General features: G+C 43.8%; 1 protein-coding gene across 2 annotated transcripts in view; it reads right to left on the bottom strand.

The window, feature by feature from the left end:
* The window catches only part of LOC147894270 (Amidase family protein), a 194,831-nt gene that overhangs the window by 122,971 nt on the left and 48,375 nt on the right, over positions 1-23,485 (bottom strand). For both annotated transcript variants that reach the window (XR_015542124.1, XM_087385054.1), the window contains exons 6-8: positions 22,142-22,224; positions 21,799-21,899; positions 17,738-17,861 (exon numbers count right to left, since the gene is read on the bottom strand). Coding sequence is in view for 1 of the 2 variants with exons in the window: in XM_087385054.1 (XP_087241180.1) it covers positions 17,738-17,861; positions 21,799-21,899; positions 22,142-22,224 (308 nt within the window). In the remaining variant the exon portion in view is untranslated. The remainder of the gene's footprint in view (positions 1-17,737; positions 17,862-21,798; positions 21,900-22,141; positions 22,225-23,485) is intronic.

Here is a 23,485-nt window from a genome sequence, read left to right as displayed (position 1 = left end):
AACATGCCTGAAGAAGTTCCGAAACAAATAAAATACAGATTTATTAAAAGCTGTACCTCTTATTGTCTGATAGATGATGTTGTTTACATGAAGGGGGCTGATCTGGTGCTCAGAAGAATTCCCTGGCATGAGAAAGTTTTTCATATCATACAAGCTAATCATGACGGAGTATGTGGAGGACATTTTGCTTTCAAAATCATGCTGAGGAAAATACTTACAGAAGGGTATGTGTGGCCATCCCTCCAGAGAGACATAAGGCATTGGTGCAGGTCATGCCTATAGTGTCAGCAGATGAGTAAGAGGATCTTACATCCAGAACTCAAAAATATCATGCTTGCTTATAATATTTTTTAGAAATGGGGGATAGATGCCATTGGTCGTCTGCCCATGACAGCCAGGGAAAATTGTTATGTGCTCACAGCTATGGATTACTTGCCGAGATGGGCTGAAGCATGAGCAGTTTGGGCTTTCAATGCGAAATCTCTATGCAAGTTTGTGTATGAGGATATCTGCTGTAGATCTGGTGTGCCATTAGAGTTTCTTTCTGATAGAGGTCCAGGTTTCAAGAGTGAACTCATTTGCTATCCCGATCACTAAGAATACCAGCTAGTAGCCCATACAATTTATAAATATGCTAACCAAATAGCTTGGCTAATTTTGGAGTTTTAACCTCTTCATTGGTTGGAATAAAATGAGCCATCTTGGTCAATCAATCCACAATTACCCACATAGAGTCGTGCCCCCTCTGTGTCCTAGGTCATCCAACAATAAAATCCATGGAGATGCTTTTCCATTTCCCAGATGGAATCTCCAATCGGTGTAGGAGTCCTCCTACGTTATGGTGTTCATCCGTATTGACATGGCATTTTTGCCACTTCAATACAAAGTCTGGGACATCCTTATCTATTCCACGCGAAAAGAATTGCCTCTTTAGAAGTGAATACGTCTTCTAAATTCTTGGGTGTCCAGCACTCGGACTATCATGACACTCAAAAAGAATTTGGTGCCTAGTGTCATTATTATCCGGGACACATACTCTACCTTTGTAGAGCAAGTAGCTATCTTCAATAGTATACTTCTTCCATTTGAGTCCTTTATCGCCAACCCGTAGTGTGTCACCATTTGCATGTGACTCCTCAGTCAAAACTCCTCAATTAGTTGGATTCCTCCTCATAATTGCTTTGCATATTTTAGAAAAGTCAGACTCAAACTCACATTTTCCGTTTCAAAACTCTCATAAATCATTTTGAAATTGAGTAAAACACAATTCATTAACAATTGGTAGTTGGCTTAGGGAGTTTGCTACCACATTGAACTTCCCCTTCCGATATGTCAACTGAATATCAAACTCTTTATAATTTGGAAATCCAAGGCATCCTGATATCCTTGGATATCCACCTCTACACCATGAATCATGGTATTCCAAACCTTTTGATCACTATCCTTTTCTAGAGAGACCACATATTTATGGGCACTTGGACTCTCTGGCAACTTCAATTTCTTAACTAGCTAATAGTTTTAGAAATTGTGTGTGGCACTATTATCGACCATCACTCTTACTCTTTGCCTCTTAATTTTTCCATGCATCCTCATTGAATCATGAGGACCAAAGTGGGCTCCCATTGCCGATGATAGGCAGAATATGTGGGTGATGTCCTCATGATAAACCTCTACTTTAGTGTACTTTTTAGTACCATTAAGCGACAACATCTGCACCGAGTATACTTATTTTTGTGGAGGTTTATTTGGGGTTTTAGCTCCCGGTTGTTTATTTTTTGGCCAGTTCCAAGCAACATGGTCTTTGCCCAAACCTTTGAAGCAAAGATTTTCATGCCTGGCCCTTTCATAATCCTCTTTCTTCCGGAGAAGATATTTTTTTGTTTGAGGTTTCTTAGGTGGTGCCTTCTGAGATTATTCCAGTGTACTTCAGCCATACCATTGAGGGGGGATTTGTAGAGATATACAATGGTATGGTGGTGTAGGATAGACTAGAACTTAAGTCAGTTTTGTGTGTTCATACTTCGACTATATATACCAAGTACTTGTACTTCATTTGGTTGAACATTTCAGTTGGAGTTTATTTGTGTTCAATTCTTGTTCTCGTGTTCACAATCCATCTCCATTGTTGTTCCTAGAGTCGCGCTCTTTTAACTCACGACCCTTTCTTTTGATCTTACTTTTTTTCTTTCCTCGACCGTAATCTCCAAATTCCCTTTCACTTTAAAATAGGAGAGGCTAAGAGTTTTGGGTGCTTATGGGGAATGAACTTGGAGAGGTAGAAGGGGTGCAACGAACCTTAGGACCCTCTAGAAAGTGAAGGAGGCTTTAAACTTTAGAGAGGGAAAAAGAGAAGTATAAAAGAAAAGGTGAGGTGGCTTTTCCCAAGGTCTAAGGCAACTATGGTGATTCCTTTCTGTGTTCTCCGCGTAGAGGACGAAACTGTCACGGCGGCTCCTAATACCAATGTATTAACCACTTCACAAGCCTCTCAAATCTCCATCAAGCCTTCGAGACGTGTAGCTGGTCTTCTCAAGTTTGAATTCGTGTGCAATTTCATCAAGTAAATCAAATGCCAGTAGCCTAGCTTCAGATGTCAGAGACTTGGGGAGGATGGCAGACGTGGTTGCCAATTCAACTTCTCTCCGCTCTACTGACGAGTGTAGCATTCCCGTCGACCTGTTTCTTATATGGCTGCACAAATCATTACCCATCGTCGTCTACCTTCCAGCCGGCTACACTACAATATACACTATGGGTTTTCATGCTTTCGTTTGAGCTGGTCATTGAATTATGTGTGTGCGTAGCGATTTTGTTACTTGTGGTGGCATCCCAGTATGCTCTGAGGTTGTGCGCGATTAATTGAAACAGAGAAATGATCACTGTGCCACCTCTATTCCGATTTGAACCAGCAAAGAAAATTCCAAAACGGCAGCGTCCATTCTCCCATGTAACCTCGCTCTGATATCAATGTAACATCACTAACTAAAGAAGGTTGCCAGTCATATCCTCCCAGGTGCTCTGAGGAATCTCCCCCCCGCCACATACGTTTTCCTTCCAGTTCCCGGTCCACGACTTTTCTCCCAAGCTTCCCTTCTTACTGCTCTTTCACGCGCCCGCCAGCCCGTCGCCTTCCCTTCATGCCATAATACGTAGTATTGCTGCTTCCTACTTGCTCCTCGAACACTTACGAAACTCTTGCCTTCCCAGTTCCTCCTATTGATGGCCTCCTATTAACAATCCCCCAACGCTGCTGCTTGTCCTAGCCCACACCGTAGAGCGACCCACCTCAGCTCCACGTGAAGTCGCTCTCCTTTCCTCCATAAGCTTCTCTTTTGGAAGCCAATCACACTCATGCCAGTCATTTACAAGAGCGTTGTCAAAATGGTGGTTGATCAGATTAAAGGTTATTTGCATGATGGGTTGCATTCCTCCCAATATGGCTTTGTTCCACGTCGCCATATCACAGATAACATTGCCAATGCTTATATTCGGATTGAATATGCCAAATACACGCAGCAAGATGTTCTACTCTTGCAGGTAGATATTGCAAAAGCCTTTGACACAGTTCAATGGGATTTCATCTCGCAAACTATGCGAGCTTTGGGGTTTAGACCAAAAATGCAGCAGGTTATTTACTAGCCTTACAGAGATAGCAATGTGGCTTGCATTCTTTCTGGGGATATCTCTGATGAGTGGACTCTTTGTTGTTCGGTCCGCCAGGGATGCCCTCTCAGTGCTTTACTGTATGCCATTGCTACTCATCCTATGCTGCAATATATTGATCATCTTGTGGCTACAAGATCACTTCATGGCTTGGGATTGGATGCTAATCGCAGCATGGTTGCTCAAGCTTATGATGATGATTCTTTCTTAACCCCGAAGAATACGCCCCATGATCTTGATGCCTTGATGCACGCCCTCTCTGTTTATGGTTTGGCAGCTGGTCTTCATGTTGATTTTCAGAAGTCTAAGCTGCTCCCTTTGCATTCCAAAGACTGGCATAGTCTATTATGGCTCGAGGATATCATTCCACCCACTCAGTTTGTTCGTCATTTTGGTTACCCTTTGGTGGGAACTCACTCGCCGACAACAAACTAATTATGTTTTGGCTAAGCTTCAAAAAAAGCTTGAGTATTGGAAACTGGCAACCTGGCCTTTGCACATTCATCTTCGAATAGTGCAGTCCATCCTTGTGGCATATATTCAATTTTTCTCATCTGGAATGGAATGGACAGCAATCTTTGCTTGGGAATTCTTCGAGAGCTGAAAGCATTCACTAGTCGAAAGTCTTTCAACCTCCCTTGGCTTTACAAGAACCTTGACGTTCCTACTTTGTCTCATTTAAAGGCATCACCTCGGTTGCTGATGTTATAGATGATGCTAGTACTGTGCTCCCCTTTTCTCTAGCAGCCACTACATATGGATTCGGCTCTCATTATCGTCCTTTCTGGTGCCAAATTACTTCTATGCTTTCACCTTTTGTTCCAATTCCTCCTTTGAAACTCCAGGACCGGCTGGAAGATTGGACTTTGACTTCTCCAGGGTCCCCTTCTCGTCCTTTGAGGCTATCTCAGATTACTGTACCTGCATTGTATAAAATCCTTTTGCCTTAACCTTGGGTTTCAGAGAGAGGTCATTCTGTTTGGCAAATGCATTGCCCAGCCAAGTGGTGGAGGAAAAGATTACAACAACTTTGCGCCTATAAAGTACCGCTTTGGCAAGGGAGGAAGAAACCTGTCCCTGCAACTTGTTGTTTGACAGGCTCAGGGTTGAAAGGCCGGGGAGGGAGCCCCATTGCTGCGGAAAAGACCCATTGAGCAAGTTGTCGTCGAGCACAAGAACCTGCAGGCTCTGAAGGAAAAAGAGCCTGTTTGGCCGCACACCAGAGAAGAAGTTGGAGCTGATGTTGAGAACCTGGAGGGAGGAGAGGCGTCCGAGCTTGCTGGAGAGAGGACCCCAAAGTCCGAGCGAGTTGAGCTATAGGACGGCAAGCTTGGAGAAGTTGGAGAGCTGGAGCATGAGGGACTCGGAGGAGAAAGATGCAGAGAGCATGGCGTTGGAAGGTGGTGCATCGCCGACTGGAGCTAGGACTGGCTCTGTCGCCGACGATCTGGATTTGGGAGATGTAGCCTCCTTGGCAGAAGATTCTAAGGGAAGGGGAAGGGGAGTGGTGGCGAAACAGACTAAAGCAACTTTGTGCATATAAAGTTCCTCTTCGGAAACAGGTTTTTCTATGGAGAGTAGTTTTGGGGATTTTTCCATCTGGACAGTTGCTGGCTCATAGACACATTGCTCCTGCTATTTGTCACAGATGTTTAGCTCCTCAAGAGACTGTGCTTCATTTGTTCTGGCTTTGCCCGTCCTCTTGTGATTTCTTGGGCCTCCTTCGACAACGGTTGAGAGCAAGATTTCCGAACTCTTTTTTTGGGAAGTCTTTCTGGCTCTTTGGTCTTCATCCGCACAAACAAGATTTTGATCTTTTCTTTGTTTGGGTGCGTTATTGGGCACTTTGGACTTTATGGATGGCCCGGAATTGTAAAGTCTTTGGTGACGCGACTTTCTCTTTGTTCACTTTTTTCAACCGTTCTCTGCAACAATCATGTTTTGATTGTTTACAAACACGATGCATAGAATATGATGTGTATTTGGCCTATACAGAGATTTTCAGCTGATGTATTTTCTAGCACCTCGCTTTGAGGAGGCTATTCTTATAATATAACAACACTCATGGATTTCACTTTTTTTTTTTTAACAAGTGTGTGTGTGTGTGTGTGTGTGTGTGTGTGTGTGTACTTCTGAAAAACTTCACCCCAAAAAATGTGTGTGTGTGTGCGCACGAGTGTGTGTGTGTGTGTGTGTGCGTGTGTAGAGTAGCGTGTGTGTGTGTGTGTGTGTGTGTGTGAGAGAGGTGTGTGTGTGTAGAGGCGAGGTGTGAGAACGGGTCGAGGAGAGCTGAGGAGCCTTCCAACCATCGTCGTGCTTTTTGCAACGTCCCGTACCACTAGTACGGCTACCCGTACAGACTGTACGGCGTTTTCCATACAACGTACAGGCTCCACTCTGCCCGCAGCGCTTTCGTACAGGCCGTTTCCTTTTCCATAGTTCCCTAGGTCTTTTGTGCTCTGCTCGCGTGGTGTTTCGTGTGTTCTACGTGAAGTTTACGCCGTCGTCTATTTTCGTCCTTCTCAGCAACCCTGTGCAGCCTCGTCCGTACAACTGTACGGTACCCGTACAGCGTCCGTACGCTTGTACGTTTCTGTACTTATGCATCAAGTCCCGTTTTACCTCTGCAAATTTCACGTATAAAGCCCGGCACCTTCTCACAGTTTTGGCCGTACATCTGTCCCCTCCGTACAGCTCCATCCGTACAATCCCCTACTTCCAGCCGTACAAACCCTTGGAGTTTTTTTGGGCTCTGCTGTTTTCTCTAACCGTCTTGTGTCCCAGCCAAAATCTTACATTTCCATATGCTATCTTCTTCCCCATTATACTCTTCTTATCCTCTCTGGTGGACTTCCTGTGAATACTTCTTTGGGACTGGTTTTTTTGGCTTTCACTGTCCTTTTACAGGTACTTCATTTTCAAGCTCCCCTTCTTACAAAGTCATGGCAGAGTATTCATATGAAAAAACATTTCAAAAGGAGCGCTTGGCTCCCTGCAAGAAACAAAAGCAGGTTGAGGGTCAGCATGACCCGATACATGAGACTCTTGAGGCTCAACTGGTATATGATATAATGCATGAAGGATTTGCAGATACTAGAAAAGAGTGGAAAGACTCTGTTCCTTCAGTTGGCCTCATGGTTGAGGTCGATGAAATTGTGAATCCGGTCAGAGAATATGCCAAGAATGCAGTCATTTTATTTTTTCCATGCCGGATGCCACCTGCTACAGAAATAGGCAACTGACTGACACGCACATTGGCTGGCTCTTTTGTTCGTAAAGTACACTATGCGGCCAGGGGCTTTTTTGAGGTTGTCATGGTGGATGAGATCCACAGACAAATGCTTTTGGAACACTCACCTCTTTTTTTTGGGCAGCAAATGGTGCATGTCTTGCCATGGTCTCCCACAAGGGACTTTCAGGCTTTAATCCGACACAGATGCCTGGTTTGGGTTGAAGTTGTTGATTTCCCCCAATGTATGGCCTCGCTTTTGCCTAAAATTGCAGCATCTTTAGGTAAAGTGGTTTGCCCACCACGGCCAAATGGCAACTCAAATAGATTTTGCATTCTCTGGGATACTGATAATCCCACACCGGACTCTTATTCAGTCACGGTGAATAATGTGAACATGGGAAGTGCTTTCTATAAACTCAAATGGGGTTTATTTGCAGGGGCCTGTTTTGAATGCAAAAAGTTTGGACACATGGCTTCACAGTGTCCAATGAATCTACATAAAATGCCTCGTGCCACTTTGTCAGTTTCCATGCCTACTAAAGATGTTCCTACTCCAGTGGCCAACAAAAATAAAAGCAATAGACAGCCTGCTGGGAGTCAGGATAAAGGCAAAGCTCCAGTGGCTCCCAATGGGAATCTCACATCACATTCACCTCCTGTTATTCAATCCTCGACCAAAGGACAGCAACCTTCAACTGATGGCTGGCAGAGTCCAAGAAAAGTTATTTCTGCTAGAAGAATTCCACCCCCCCCCCCCGCACTTGGACTGGTGCCTCTTCTAGCGGGAATACCCCAGAGATGAATACAGGAATTGGGATTACATGGGCTGCAGTAACAGCCAGCAGAACACTCTTCCCTGAAGAAGAGGTTGCTGCTTTGCTGTCTACTTCTCAAGCGGCTACTTCTTCTCAGGGGCGAGGTCTAGACCTTGAGATAGAAATGCAAGGCTGACCTCATAAATTTTGCTGCTGTACATAGTTGTTACATTACTATAAATACCTGTATATATGACTACTCACATCAAATGTTTTACACTCAATGTCCAGGGCATGTGTGACAGTAGGAAATGGAAATCTGTGTGGCTGTACATCAACAGATTTCAATCTGACATAGTGGCATTACAAGAACACAACCAACATATGTATGCAGGCAAGACAGGACACTACTGTGGATATGATATTTTTTATGCTAGGGAGCACTCTTTCTCAGGGGTTGTCCTTCTGATCAAACATGAGCTTCAACCAGCCATTGCATTAAATGACAACAAAGGCAGATGGCTTGTTCTCCAATGCCTTATTAGAGGAGAGGTGTTTGAATTTGCTTCAGTTTATGCACCTCGGTCCTCTAGAGAAAGAGCTGCAATTTGGGATGCCATGCAACAATATCCGTGGAGATATCATGCCTACATATGTGGGGATTTCAATAATGCTCCACAACAGGGAGACAACACCTCCAGACATGATCTTATGTTATCTCCTGAAAGGCATGCATGGTCTCAATTACTTCTCCATCTGGATCTGGTTGACCTTTGGAAGGAATTGCAACCTTTGTCACCGGGCTACACTTTTCAACATAATGCTCTTTCCGCCTATTAGGCACGTCTGGATCGATGGTATAGTGTTGCTCCCCAACAAAATGGGGAGTTCACATGCAAAATGTGGATTGACTATGCCTTTGTGCATTCAGACCATGCACCACTATGGTTGCGGTTATCTTTTCATAACATGCCAGATGATAGATTGCCACACAGGAGACATCTCATCATAAACAATAGTTATTTGCAACATGCTGATTTCAAGGCAATGGTTACTGAAGCAGCTCATTGTCTTTCCTCTAGCAGCCATCTCAATGTTGATGGTGCCTGGGATACTTTTATTTCTAAAATGCAAGTGGTGATTAGAGTTTATGGCAAGTCTTACATGAAGACTCTGAGGGAAACCATTGCTCAGGCCAAATCTACTTGTCAAGACCTCACTGAACTCAGTCATCATCGTTCGTTGTCCTTGCATGAGCAAACAACACTATGCCAGGCCAGACATTGTCTTAAACTAAATGATCACAGGAAACTGGCAAAATGGGAGACTAGAGCAAGACAAAGAGCCTTTACAGATAAAGGTTGCTCTTCCAAAGAATTTTTCAAAAGTTTACATCAAAGGAGAATCAAAACAGAAATTTGCAGAGTGCTTATGCCGGATGGATCATGGACTACTTTACGGTCACAGCTTGCTTCCTTTTGTGTGCATCATTTCTCTCAGCAATTTGGCTCTCCAGCTCCTCTCTCGCAACAGATTTTGCTTGCACGAAATTTACTGTTGCAACATGTTTCTCCTATCATTTCCCCTCCTCAAGCTTTGGAATTGGAGGAACCTTTTACTGAGAGGGAACTGTCAGATATCCCCTGGATGGGATGGTTTAACATTAGAGTTTTTTCTAGCCTACTGGCCTATTTTGAAGCATTCATTGCTATATATGGTGAATGCTGCGTGGCAAAATCAGAAAATGCCGGACACATGGAAGAGAGGTCTTGTTAAGCTCCTTCCCAAAAAACAAATTTGTGAGTCTTTGGCAGATTGGAGACCTATCACTCTTATGCCCGTAATTTACAAAGTCACCACCAAAATGATTGTCGATCGGCTAAAGGGGATGTTACATGATGGGTTGCATCCTGCTCAATATGGCTTTGTCCCGCGCAGGCACATCACCGATAACATTGCTAATGCCTACATTGGAATTGAATATGCCAAATATACACAGCACGATGTTTTGTTACTGCAAATTGATATTGCCAAAGCCTTTGATACTGTTCAGTGGGATTTTATTTCATCGACTATGCAAGCATTGGGTTTTGGCACAAAAATGCAGCAGCTCATCACTTGGCTATATCAAGATAGTGAAGCTGCCTGTATACTCTCAGGAGATATTTCCCCATCCTGAACTCTTGCTTGCTCTGTCAGGCAAGGATGTCCCCTGAGTGCTTTACTTTTTGCCATAGCTACTCATCCACTGCTTCAATATCTGGATCACCTTTTGGACACTGACCAGTTGCACGGTTTGGAGATTCTTGGTAGTCGCAGCATGATTGCTCAGGCATATGCTGATGATTCATTCTTTACTCCAAAAAATACTCGGGCTGATTTGTCCATGATTATGCATGCTCTTTCCACATATGGTTTGGCTGCTGGCCTTCGGGTAAATTTTCAGAAATCAAAATTGCTGCCATTACATGCACAGGAATGGCACAACCTTCTGTGGCCTGGGGAAATTGTCCCCGCTTCTCATTTCATTCGACATCTTGGTTATCCTCTAGGCTAGGGACTCACCCGCTCACAACAAACTGATTGGGTGCTAGCAAAGTTAAGGGCAAAACTTGAATATTGGAAGCTTGCAACTTGGCCATTACATGTTCGTCGCCTGCGAATCACACAATCCATTTTGATAGCATACATACAATTTTATCTGCCTCTCACTATGTTCACTAAGGCAGATCTGGTTTCATTTATGTCAACTATCATGGAAATTTTCTGGCGTTCAAAACATGGCAAGAAAAGTCTCAGATTACTCCCTATGCATCGTCTCTGTTCTCCCAAGATGCACGGAGGTCTGAACATTCTCAATATTCAAATGCATTTACTTGCTCACAGAGGGAAAATGATGATACAGTTTATGCAAGAAGATCAGCCTTGGGCTTTCATGATCCGCTCTCTCTTATTACATCTTCATACATCTGCCTTTGGGCATTGGCAGCTTACTCAATGGGATTTTTTATTTGGCTCTATCCAAGGCAAGATCAGAGGATGCCCTTTTGTCTCTCGTCTGCTTCTTGATTGGAAACATATTCTATCCCATTTGGAATGGCATGGCAGGAACTCTCTCTCGGGCAACTCTTTGAGGGTAGAGAATATTTTTTGGTCTAAAGTATTCCACCCTCCTTTGGCCATACAAGAACCCCGACGGTCCGAGGCCTAAGGCTATGCCTAGCAAGTTGGGTGATGCGGCATCTAAATCTGTCCCTCCCAAAGAAAATGTGGTTCAGATTTCAGCCAAGCAAAAGGATAAAGGAAAGGGTAAAATTTCAGAATCTCCTGCCTCTCCCCAAGGTGCCTAGCAGCAACCCAAAAAGGAATTTGCGCTCAAGCCACGACCGTTACAATCTCGCCATTGGGATGCCTCTACTTCCACCCCTGGTCAGGCCTCTACCCCTGCTGATAGCCTCACTTCTCAACTGTGGGTTGATGTGCTCAAGAAGGGCATCCCTGTATGTGACAATGATGAGGATAATAGAGCCAATGATCCAGGAGGCCAAGTGGACCTCGATGTCATGGCTGAGGCCTGACAACTTATACTTTTACTATGCTTTTTGGTTTGGCTGTACATATCTTCTATGTCTACTTCAATCACTTGTATTACATACAATGTTCAAGGTCTTTGTAATGTCAATAAGTGGAGACTTTTTTGGCACTATGTACATAGAATGCACCCCGATGTAATTTCTTTATAGGAACACAACCAACACTTCTTGGCTGGCCCACTTTGCTGGTTATGACATATTTTATGCTGGTACAATGTCCTTTTCGGGGGTATGCATGCTAGTGAAACATGATATGCAGCCCACGGTTGCTTACAATGACCCCCAGGGTCGCTGGATGGTGATCAAATGCATCTATCATGCTGATCCTTATGAAATAGCATCTGTCTATGCCTCTCAAACTTCTGCGACAAGAGCTCGAATGTGGGCCTCCCTCAAACAATATCCATGGCTGTCTAATGCCTTTTTGTGTGGAGACTTTAATAACTCACCTGCCATCCAAGACAACACCACTCATCGTTCTCACATGATCCCCACTGAGCTTTGACATTGGGAGGATATGCTTTCTTTCTTGCATGCAGAAGATTTATGGCTCTCAACAAGGGACAGAGATATGGGCTATACATACCGTCACAATGCCTTTACTCATTACTGGGCTCAACTTGACAGATGGTATTTGTTGCATGCTCAACAGTATGCTAGTTTCACATGTGCACTATGGGTTGATCATTCCCTCTTGCTATCTGATCACTTTCCGGTATGTTTGACATTATCTATAGCACATTTGACAGATGATATGCCTTTTTTTGGTTGTCGCCTGCTCCATGTCAATACTGCTTATTTGCTTCATCAACAATTTCAGAACATGGTGAGAGTGGCTGTCCGTCCCCTCCTCTTACATGCTCAGGAGGACATGGATTTCGCTTGGATCAGTCTTGCCCATCGTTTGCAGGCTGTTATTCAAGATTATGGACGGAGTTACATGGGAAACCTCAGGCTTAAGCTGAAATGGGCTCAATCTCACAAGCAACAAATGGATATAATCAACTCTTATGGGCAGCTCACCTCCTCTGAACAGGATTCTTGTGCTTATGTGGTTCATCTCATCCATCAAAATGATCTTCGCAAATTAAAGAAGTGGCAAATCCGAGCTCGCATGAAACCCCTTTTGGATAAGGGTTGTTCCTCCAAAGCCTTCTTTAAAAGCCTGCATGCGGATAGGAGAAAGGAGGATATTTGCAGGATCAAGCAAGATGATAGCACCTGGACCACCTCCAAATCAGAATTGGAATCGCAATGCTCTAGTCATTTCCAGCATCTCTTTTCTCCTCAGCCTGATCATTCAATGCAAGTGAATGCAGCTAGGTCTCAATTTCTTATGCATGTTCAGCCGATATTGTCTCTGGAACAGGCTCATGCATTGGGACAGCCCTTTATGCTTAATGAACTGGATGATGCTTTGAGTCATTTACGTAAAGGCAGCTCTCCTGGTTGGGATGGATTGACTATTGAATTTTTCCGTGCATTTTGGGGTGAACTCAAAAACACTCTGCCTCTTATGATCAATCATGCTTGGGCAGAGCAATCTCTTCCTTCTTCTTGGAAACATGGCCTTGTCAAATTGATCCCTAAAAAAAGGTTGTGTGAGACAATGGCTGATTGGCGGCCCATATCTCTTATGCCAGTCATTTACAAACTCATTGCCAAAATGATTGTCCTCAGGGTCCGATTTATCTTGCAAGCAGGACTTCATCCCAGGCAATATGGGTTTGTTCCCAGAAGACAGATTACTGACAACATCTCCAATGCTTTGCTTGCAATTGAGTATGCCAAATATTCCAAGCAAGATGTTCTCATTCTGCAAGTGGACATTGCGAAAGCATTTGATACTATCCATTGGGATTTTATTTCTCAGACTATGCATAAATTGGGATTTGACCCTCGGCTGGTCCATATTATTTACTGGTTCTATTCTCATGCCACCGCGCAGTGTTTGCTTGGTGGTGGGTTGTCAAGAACATGGACTATGACCCGCTCGGTGAGACAGGGTTGCCCTCTTAGTTCGTTACTGTATGCCACTGCTACTCATCCGTTATTGTTGCATATGGACCATCTTGCAGATACAGGGCAGCTTCATGGCTTGAAAATTCCAGGGGCACAGCAGTTTCTTGCACAGGCATATGCTGATGATTCATATTTTATGCCCAGGAATTCTCAAAATGATCTCTCTCATTTGATGCATACTCTGAATGATTTTGGCATAGCTGCTGGACTGCATATTAACTTTCAGAAATCAAATCTTCTAGCATTGAAAGAAGCTGATTGGCATGCACTTCTCTGGCCAGGCCACATTATCTCTTCCCATACTATTGTGATGCATTTAGGGTATCCCATTGGCTGGAATATCACCACTCAACAACAGCTCAAATGGGTGCTTCAAAAGATAAACAAGAAGCTGGAATACTGGCATTTGTCCACTTGGCCTCTACATGTTCGACTTCGGATAGTACAGTCTATCATTATAGCATATGTGCAATTTTATCTGCCTCTTCTTCCCTGGTCTTTTAAGCATTTGGCTTCCTATATGTCCCAGGCTATGGAGATATTTTGGAAAAGCAAATCTCACAAAAAGGCTTTGCGACTACTTCCCATGCAGTCCGTTTGTTCTCCTAAGACTCATGGGGGACTGAATATTCTCAATCTTCAGTTTCATATGTTGGCAAGAAAGAGTACCATGATTGCTGATTTTTTTCAGCAAAAACAACCATGGGCTATTATGCTAGCAGCTATGTGTGGTAACATGATGTCCCATGCATATGGGCATTGGATTACAGATCACTGGGAAGCAGTCATGTCCACATTTCAGGGGAAAATTCCCGGTTGTCCTGTTTCTACTGCTTTTATTCATGATTGGAAGAGAATTCTCTCTTATGCTAAATGGTCAGGTGCTTCTTCCCATCATGGTAATTCTCTTCGCTTGGAAAGCATCCATTGGAGCAAGGTGTTTGAATCTCCTCTTGCTTTACAGGCTCCTATTAAAGCATATAATCTTATGAAATTGGGCATAAGATTTGTCGGAGATGTTGTGGATCAACATGGTTATGTGCTTTCATTTCCACAAGCTTGCAGGACATTCCCCTTGGGTCTGCATCATAGGCCCATTTGGAGAATACTTACAATTATGTTGCAGCCATTTGTTCCTGTTCCTCCACTGTTTGTACAGGACAGATTACTGGACTGGAATCTGACTTCCTTATCTCCCGATACCTGTTCACTTTCAATGCATAATCTGGCCTCCTCGATGGTTTACAGATCTCTTCTTCCACCGCCATGGATTGATAAGCATGCCAACACTCTTTGGAATTTGGATAGACCTTTATCTTGGTGGCAATCACAACTCAAGAAAATTTGGAAAGTTAAATTGCCATTGAAACAGAGGCTTTTCTTTTGGAGATATATTGTGGGAGCTTTTTCCATTGGGGTGAAATTGGCAGCACGTCGCATTGCTTCCCCTTCCTGCCCTCGTTGTTCTCATCACCGTAAGACAATTCCCCATTTGTTATGGTCTTGCCCGCACTCTCAGATATTGATCACTCATGTCTCTCATTTGCTGCGGCTTTGGTTTCCCTCTATCAAATTCGGGAAACTCTTCTGGATGTTTGGATGCTCCTCATCTCAAATGTCTCCATTCCTCCTTTTCTTTCACTGGGCTCGTTTTTGGGTACTATGGACTATTTGGACACAGAGATTGCATTCTAGGATGGGACAACAGTTTCCTCAGGCATATGCTTTCTTCAGAATGTCCCTCAAGCAATCTCTATATGATAGTTATGTTGCGAGGGACCTGGATGCTACTAGCCTTGAAGTATTTTCTGACTGTTTTTGAGTTCTTCCATTAGGCTCTCTTTTGGAGTCTAATGTCATGTACATTGATCTCATGTTAATAATATAGTTACTGGTTTCACCCAAAAAAAAAAAAAATTGTGTGTGAGAGAGAGAGAGCAGGCCTCTGCTGTTCACCCTTGCCAAAGCTCCCGTACAACCGCCCTTTCTAATCGTACAACTGTACGGCCGCCGTACGGTTTTCGTACGGCAGTACAAACACCTACGCTAAGGTTGGCTTACCTCTGCACAGCTTCGAACAGAGCTCTCGCTTGTCTGCATCGTCGTACTTTTCCCTGCAGCTTACCTTCCGTACATCCGTACAGCTCCGTTTGTGTTTTTCGTACAATTTTGCTCTTTCCCGTACAACCCCGTCCGTACAGTCTGCTCTTTCCCGTACAGCCCCATCCGTACAGCTCCGCTCCTGTTTCCGTACAGTCTGCCCTTTTCGTACAGTCTGCTCTTTTCCGTACAGCCCTGACCGTACCTTCGTACAGTCTGGTCTTGTCCGTACAAACCAGTATATTTTCCGTGCAGTCTCGAGTTCTCGCTCCTGTGCTTTTCCATACCCTCCTGTGTCTCGCTTGTTTCTGATTCTCTACTTCTCCGTACAGTCCCTCTTGCCTTGTCGTATTTCAATCATCGCTTCAAGTTCGGCTGTTAGTACATATGCTCGAAAAGAAAGATCTGCAGATGCTAAGCGCCGCCCTTCACAGCCTGCAGCACAAGATGATGAACTTACTATGGAAGCTCAATATGTGTTTGATACCCTCAAGGATGACTTTCAGCAGTCACGACAGGAATGGGGCAAACCAGTTCCAGAGGTCACGTACAAATTGAAATTGCCCTCCCTCGTGAATCCTCTCAGGAAATTCTCAAACCGCGGTTATAATTTTCTTTCCAAGAAGAATCCCAGCAGCCAGTGATGTCGCATAGTGGATCAAGTCCATCCTTGGAGGATGCTTTGTAGAGGGAGTATATTTTGCATCTAGAGGCTTTTATGGTGCATTTATCAGATGTTGTATGCACGCAGAGGTTACTTGAGCTTTCTCCCCTCTTTTATGCTATGCCTTGGTCCCCAAACAAGGATTATCAAAGTCTTATACGACATCATTGTCCTGTCTAGGTTGAGGTTGTTAACTTCCCAGACTATATACATGAAGAATTGCCTGGCCTGGCTGCTACTTTGCGACAGGTCATTTGTCCTCCACACCCTATGGGAAACCGCAACAGGTTCTGCATTCTCTGGGACACTGATTCACCCACCCCTCCTTCTATTGCAGTGGAAGTTGAGGGAGTGCAATTGGGAAAAAAGTATTTTGAATTGAAATGGGGTGTGTTTGTGGGAGCTTGTTTTGCCTACCACAAGTTTGGGCACCTAGCCTCTGAATGTCCCTCTGAATGTCCAATGGTTCTACATCAGCCCCCTCCCAATGCATTACTGCCCCAGACACGGGAAAAGAATGAGAATTTGCAAGCTAAGACAGCAAATAGAAATGGAGCAAAGAATGCCAAACCAATCAATCAAGTGCAATCACTTGCTGGAAAAGGAAAAGAAAAAGAAAAAGAGAAGATGAAGGAATCTGTGAGAACAGATCGGGATGGTTTTCAACAGCCTAAGAAGGTGGTAGTATTGAAGCAACGCCCCTTTCAATCTCGTCAATGGGATGCTTCTTCTCCCTCACCAAGACAGGCTTCCACTTCAGCTCCTGTCCTTCAAAATTGGGTGGGGGTTTTGAAGAAGGGCATCCCCATATGTGATTCTGAAGAAGGGGAGAATGCTATATCTTTCATGGATCATGAAGGCATGCAGCCCATGCAGGCAGAGGCTTTGCCTCTCTCATATCTTGTTTCATACTTATACTTTTCTGTATATATCTCTTCCATGCATCAAACACTTAAGTGCTTTACATACAATGTACAGAGCCTCTGCAATGTCTCGAAGTGGAGGCTTTTCTGGAATTATGTACATAAAATGCAGCCAGATATTGTTTGTTTGCAAGAGCATAATCAACACTCTAAGGCTGGTCATCGTGATTACTTTGGACATTTATGCATCTATCCACCGAGGCCAGACTTTTATCTTTTCTTTGCATGGGTCCGATATTGGGGCCTCTCGACTCTTTGGAAGGACAGAAATCATAAGAGTCTTTGGAAACTCCAATTTCTCCAAGTTTTCCTATTTCCAATGTCACTAAGGCAATTGTTTTATGATTGCCTCAGACATTGAATAACCAAAATCATACATACTGGATTATGAAGCTAAAAGAGCAAATGTCATTTACCAGTGCTAGTGCCTATCTATTGTGCTACCCATTTTCAAAGTTAATCATGCCATCAGCTAATAATGAATAGATTAACCATAGATGGTTTCAATACTATCAGAAACTCTTTATGACATCTCCATGAAAGAATAACCACGAGGATAAATACTGAGTTATAAAGGCAAAAAGGGCATATAAACCAGCCTTCAGTTTATAAATTATATAATTTTTCCATTCTTGGCAAGGAAGTGGGGAAGGAGCAAGAAGTAGGCATATAAGGACCATTAAAAAGTAAAAGAACATGCAAAAACAGTGCATAATCACAAGTCCAAAGTAGTCATTTAAAGGAGTAAAGTCAGCAAGGAAAACTCTGATAAATGCTTCAAAGACCTTTGATATATCCATGCTTCTTTATCGATAACTTGATCTCTAAATGAACTTGAGCCCCACGTAGTTCTGTACTTCGGAACAGCGATGATGTCTTTAAGGCCATATGGTATTCCATGTAGTGGCCCTACAAAGACAATTACAGTGCAATAGATAATCAATGGCATAACATAGTAAGACATAAAACCCATACTTCACTAAATGTAGGCTTGCAAATGCATCTCTCTCTCTCTCTCTCTCTCTCTCTCTCTCAACTAGGGGAGAGCAAGGATGATGATAAACTCATGTGTAAGCTGCTGGTTTCCATGCAAGAGCAAATGGACAAATGGAAGGCAGAAATTCAACTAAGCAAAATGCAGGAGGAGATGGTCTGAGCATTGAATGAAAAAAACTGCCACCATGCCTCATTAATCAAGGAATGGAGACTCAAATTGCCAATCTTAAAGTGGAAAATCAGACATTGAGGACACGCAATCAATTGTAGAGGAGAGTTTCAGCCACCCCTCATGATGAGCTGAACACACTCAAAGAGCAGACAAAGACCTCTAGACACAAGAGGAGAAGAAAGCATGGAAAGATCGGAAGAGTTTGAACCAGAAAATGAAAAAAATAGGAAGGATATGGCTGCCATGCAAGCCACTATGCAGCATGCTGAATTCTCACAATAGATCACTAAAGGGAAAGAAGAGCTTTGAGGTGGCATAGTGGTAGTCAAAAAGGGCACCTCAGCAGCAAAGAAAGAGCTCATCTCAAATGCCCTGTAGGAGGATAAGAGATGGAACAGCAAGTCCCTAAATGCCTTGTTAGAGGCTCCACCCGCCCACCACCACCTGGGACTGTACCGTGCAATAGTTGGTACGATGATGAGTGTAAGGCTTAATGCCATCATCTCAAACTCGCAACCAAAAACAGTCTTGGGAACGAGCCAAAGACGCTACGGGAGTATATCGGTGGCTAGTACGTAGGAAGAAACTAGATTTTGCTCGCAAGAACGAGGGAGAGCTACTAAACATTTTGTTTAGTAACAACTCTAAGGACTTTTGGTGTAGATTTCTTGAGGGATGGTCCCCCTCACCACTCACTAATACTCAGGTCTGGTATAATTACGCACGCACACTATATGACATCCCTGATCAGCCAGTCCCTGACCTCTCACATTTGCCACGCCCCACTTCCTGTACCCTCTTCACTAAGGGGGGAGTGAAGGATGTTGTGGTGAAACTGCATAATGGCCGAGCGAAGGATCACGAGGGACTATGCACTGAGTTCATTGATTATGGGATTAACCTCCTAGCCCCGATTTTAGCAAAGCTTTTTAATGAGGCTATCTATTTGGGGTTTCCACGCACCTGGACCATTAATACTATTTCACCCATACACAAGGCAGGGGATCCCATGAGCCCGGAGAATTACAAGACCATCATGATTGGACATGTCATGTCCAAGATTTATGCATCAGTGCTTGATTCCGAGCTCAACCGATTTGCGGAGTGTAGAGGACGTAGAGCATCAGGACAATCTAGGTTCCGACGTGATCATGGAACCATGGACCACATTCTCACGCTCACATGCATCATCGAGGAGACAAGGGCACGGAAGCAAAGGGTTTAATGTTGCTTTGTGGATTTCCACAAGGCATTTGATACGGTTTTGAGAGCCCGCCTCATCCGGCACCTACAGGATTTGGGTTATGACCAGGAGATCATTTGGGCTATCATGGTGCTTTATGAGAGAGTCACAGGCAGAGTCCGGCCAGGATCTGGGTGGACAAACGACATCATGAGCACTATTGGGGTCAAACAAGGGTGCCCTTTATCACCTACCCTGTTTGGCCTCTACATAGACGAAGCTCGAGACATTGATGCAGACACGGGGGGGAATGGATGTTCTCTTGCTGGCATGTTGATTCGGATTTTGCTCTACGTAGATGATGTGGCTCTTTTGTCTTCCTCAACAGAGGGGCTCCAGAGACACCTTGACGCACTACAGTCCTTCTGTAAGTCCCATGACTTGAAGGTCAACCTCGGTAAAACCAAGGTTATGATGTTCAACACATCTCGAGCCGTCACGAGTCAGGAGCAGTTCATGTTTGATGGGTCACCTGTTGAGATAGTTTCATCATACACGTATCTTGGGGTTGTCTTCTCCGGACCCATCTTCACTATGAGACCCACGATGCATGCCCTTTTGAGCAGAGGGTACACTTCTTTAGCCAGACTAGAGAGGCAGTGCTTCCGCTCACACTTTCAGGATCCGGAGACCAAGGGGTTGCTTTTTGACTCCTTAGTCTGCCCAGTAGGGATGTATGGCAGCCCTTGCTGGGGGCCAAACTTGTTGGATATAGAGTGGACTCGTGTGGAGCGGCTACAGGTTCTCATGCTATCACGGATGATCCGCGGTAAGCCATCTGTTCCGCACCAGATCATTCAAGCTGAGTTTGGGTCATCCCCGTTACAGCTAGATGCTGCATTTCAGGTCATCACATATCTGTACCAAGTCAGGGAGTATGGAGATTACACTTCTGGACGCAACAGGCTGCCATGGTTAGCATTGTCCTCTTCAATGACTCTCTCAAGCAGGAGGGGGCCAGAGGTGCTGGTATGCACGCACAGAGAGATGGTTTGAGCGACTAGGGCTCCATGAAGCCAGACAAGATATTGCACTTAAAATCAGAATAGGGGGACTTCCAGATGGATAGTACATGAGGAGGACTGATTCGATGATACCATAGCACATATCAAAGCAGCCATGCCTAACATTGACTGGACAGCAAATGAGAATGACAAGCCTGATAATCGTAACGAAGATGGCGAAGCTAGATCAGTTCGTATTGGTCAACATGAAGGACATGCTGTCACTACATTTAATTCACGAGACTTACGATTCAAGGTTCTACGGCAGTCTTACAAGCTGAAAGGGACCAAGGGATGGATAGCCGAGGAACTCACAAGAGCTCAGCTGAAGGATAAAGCCACAGAATTAGCCAAAGTTAAGGCTGACAGGAAGGATGGAAGGTACCGTGGAGGAATAGCACTCATAAGGGAGTCTAAATCAAACCAAAAGACTCTCAGTCTTAAAATAATCTATGGCCGATTATATATGCTTTCTTTTAGGATTTAACTTAGGTATTCTAAATAACTAGAGTTATGCACTCCTTGGGAGCTGCTATATGCCCTCCCTGAGCTGATGTACTAGATGGTTTTTTCTATTGTCCCATAGACCTTTGGTCTCCCGTGGACATTAATAGACTTTCTTTCTTTACAAAGGATGAGTGGGTCCCTATTATGTGATGCTACCCATGTGCAGCAATATTGCTGCCTTCCATCTCTAATTACTTTCTCTCTCTCGTTTTTTTTTGTGTGGAAGATAGACTTATATTAAGTATGAAAGAACCTCTTAGAGCAAAGCTCAATGAAAGGGTTGGGTCTCTATTATTATAATGTTGTCTTGCAAGATGTTGAGACTGCAAAGCCGTGTGTCTAGGCTTGATTCAGTCAGAACCCTCTAATGATTGACCAGAGATGGGTGGGCCGGTGTTTTATAGGTTTCCACCACTGGGTAATCCTTGCTCTAGGGGACTGACATGACTGATTGCAGTTTTTGTCAGCCAGCATTGTGGCTTACAATTGACCCAGGGCCATTGAGTATGAGGCATTAAATTAATCGCTTCAGTCCCTTGGGCACCAAATCAGCTTACTTGAATATCATGCCTTGCATAGGAATGTCGACCCAAGCTATCACTATTATGATACACTAAAGGATATCATCTTCAATATCACAGCTTGAAGGATCTGCCGGTGTGCATGCTGCAGACATGTCATTAAGGGCAATTTGGATCAAGGATAGGAGAAATCTGTCAAAACTTTGGTCAGAAAGCATGCACACCTTAACAATAGAGTAGAGGTTCAAGTTGTGAGACTGTGGCAGCTTCACCTACTCTGCTTTTCTAAGATGTAAATAGATTTCACACCTTCCAATAAACATCCACATCAAGGGTCCCCTAAACAAGGTTCCTTTTATTCATTGATAAGTATCTATGGTTTAATCTACCAACTCTAACATACCAAGGTAGATGCCCCTTTTTGTCAATTCATCCGCAGTCGCAGCTTCCTCATAGGCCAACTTTTCTGTGTATGATATAACAACCTGAAGGACACAATTGTACCTGAATGAACCAACAAAAAGGAAGCTGTACAATAAGCTTTTGGCACATCATAAAAGGTAGAGCTCTCCACTTCAAAAAAATTATTATTATAGCACTAGCATTGTGATGAACCTCTGAGCCTTACACATGCGTAAATCATGTCGAAAATTACAGAGATGAGCAATAATTTATTGCGCCCAGCATGGAAGATGCTGAAAACTACACAATAAGATTTGAATGTTTAAAAACTTGTCACGTCCTACCTTCTCAGTCGCTTCAAAAATATGTCCACCAGCTCACGCGATGTCACTTGCTTTGTACGAATTAAGGCCCCGAGTTCCAATACCTTTCCAACCACAGCTTTGAGTTTATCTCAGTTGCCAAAAATTAGTACGAAAATGGAGTGTTTTGGGGAAACCATATGCAAGCAAGCACAAATGAGGACTACTGTACTCACAGATAGATGTGCGTAAGGACCATGGATGACTAACCCATATTCATACATGCTCATGCAAATGCATGTCTCGACGTGAAAAGTGACATGCTCAACTTAAAACGCTCTGTTTGTGTCTGTATATGCATGCATGTATATATGGGCAAGCACAAAGGCATGTGCCCTGCATTTGCCTATTGAGAAGACATATACAAGCATATTCCTATTTACTCACAACCATAGGCATGGTCACGAATTGCAGGTTCACCAAAATAAATGTGAAGTTCAAGGTTAGAGAACTGCAACAAAAGGGCAAAGGGAGTATCCTAGGCATGGCCATACCATGCTGATGACATGACCTACTGAATTTGTGGATGGCACAGAGCTCCAAGAAAATTTGCAACACACTTTTTTTTTGGGGTGAAATCCATGTATCTTTATATTAAAAAGAGGCTGTCCCCAAAGTGGGGATCAGCAAATACAAGATCAGAAAATTCATTGTAGGACCAGTAGATGGTATAATCTATCTGATGAACAGACATGCAATCATAAGAGGATTGCATGAGCGACATCCAGAAATACTTGAACATGGAAGAAGTAGGTTCCCGAAAGACACCTGGTTCCTATCTTTCCGCAGAGTCAAAGTGCCCAATATCGAGCCCACATGAAAAATAGATCAAACTCAGCTCGCCGTAGGTGAATGCCAAAGATCCAAAAAAGCTTGCCAATGGAAGCAGTTGGAAAGTGAGCTCAAAGGCGCTGCTGAAGAAATAGCAAGAAATCACTTATGATAGGACAATTCTAAAAAAGATGAGCAAGGATTCCCTGGGAGTCAAACATCTATGACATAGAGCAGGAGCAATATGTCTACATGTCAAGGGTGGGCCAAAAGGAATAACACCAAGCATCAATCACCATAGACAAACCTGCTGACAAAGTGGAAGTTTGCAGGACCAGAGCTGCTACAATATTTTATGCCACCATTTGGTATTACGATTTAAAAACCAAGGCTGATTCGCATGATGCGATATCCAAGGAGGCGACATCAAAACCCTGCCTAAACCAGCCATTGAGATATTAGCCAGGCGTAATGGGGCGGGTAGAACCCTGGCGATACAAAGACCAAAGGCGATGCATAAGCTCCGATACCGGCAAAAAGGAGTAAAGCATCTGA

Source organism: Dipteris shenzhenensis, chromosome 14 (assembly GCF_047967505.1).
Source record: "Dipteris shenzhenensis isolate YYH24624 ecotype China chromosome 14, Dip_SZ_1.0, whole genome shotgun sequence".
Lineage (NCBI taxonomy): Eukaryota > Viridiplantae > Streptophyta > Polypodiopsida > Gleicheniales > Dipteridaceae > Dipteris > Dipteris shenzhenensis.
This window is presented reverse-complemented; position numbering and strand designations above follow the sequence as displayed.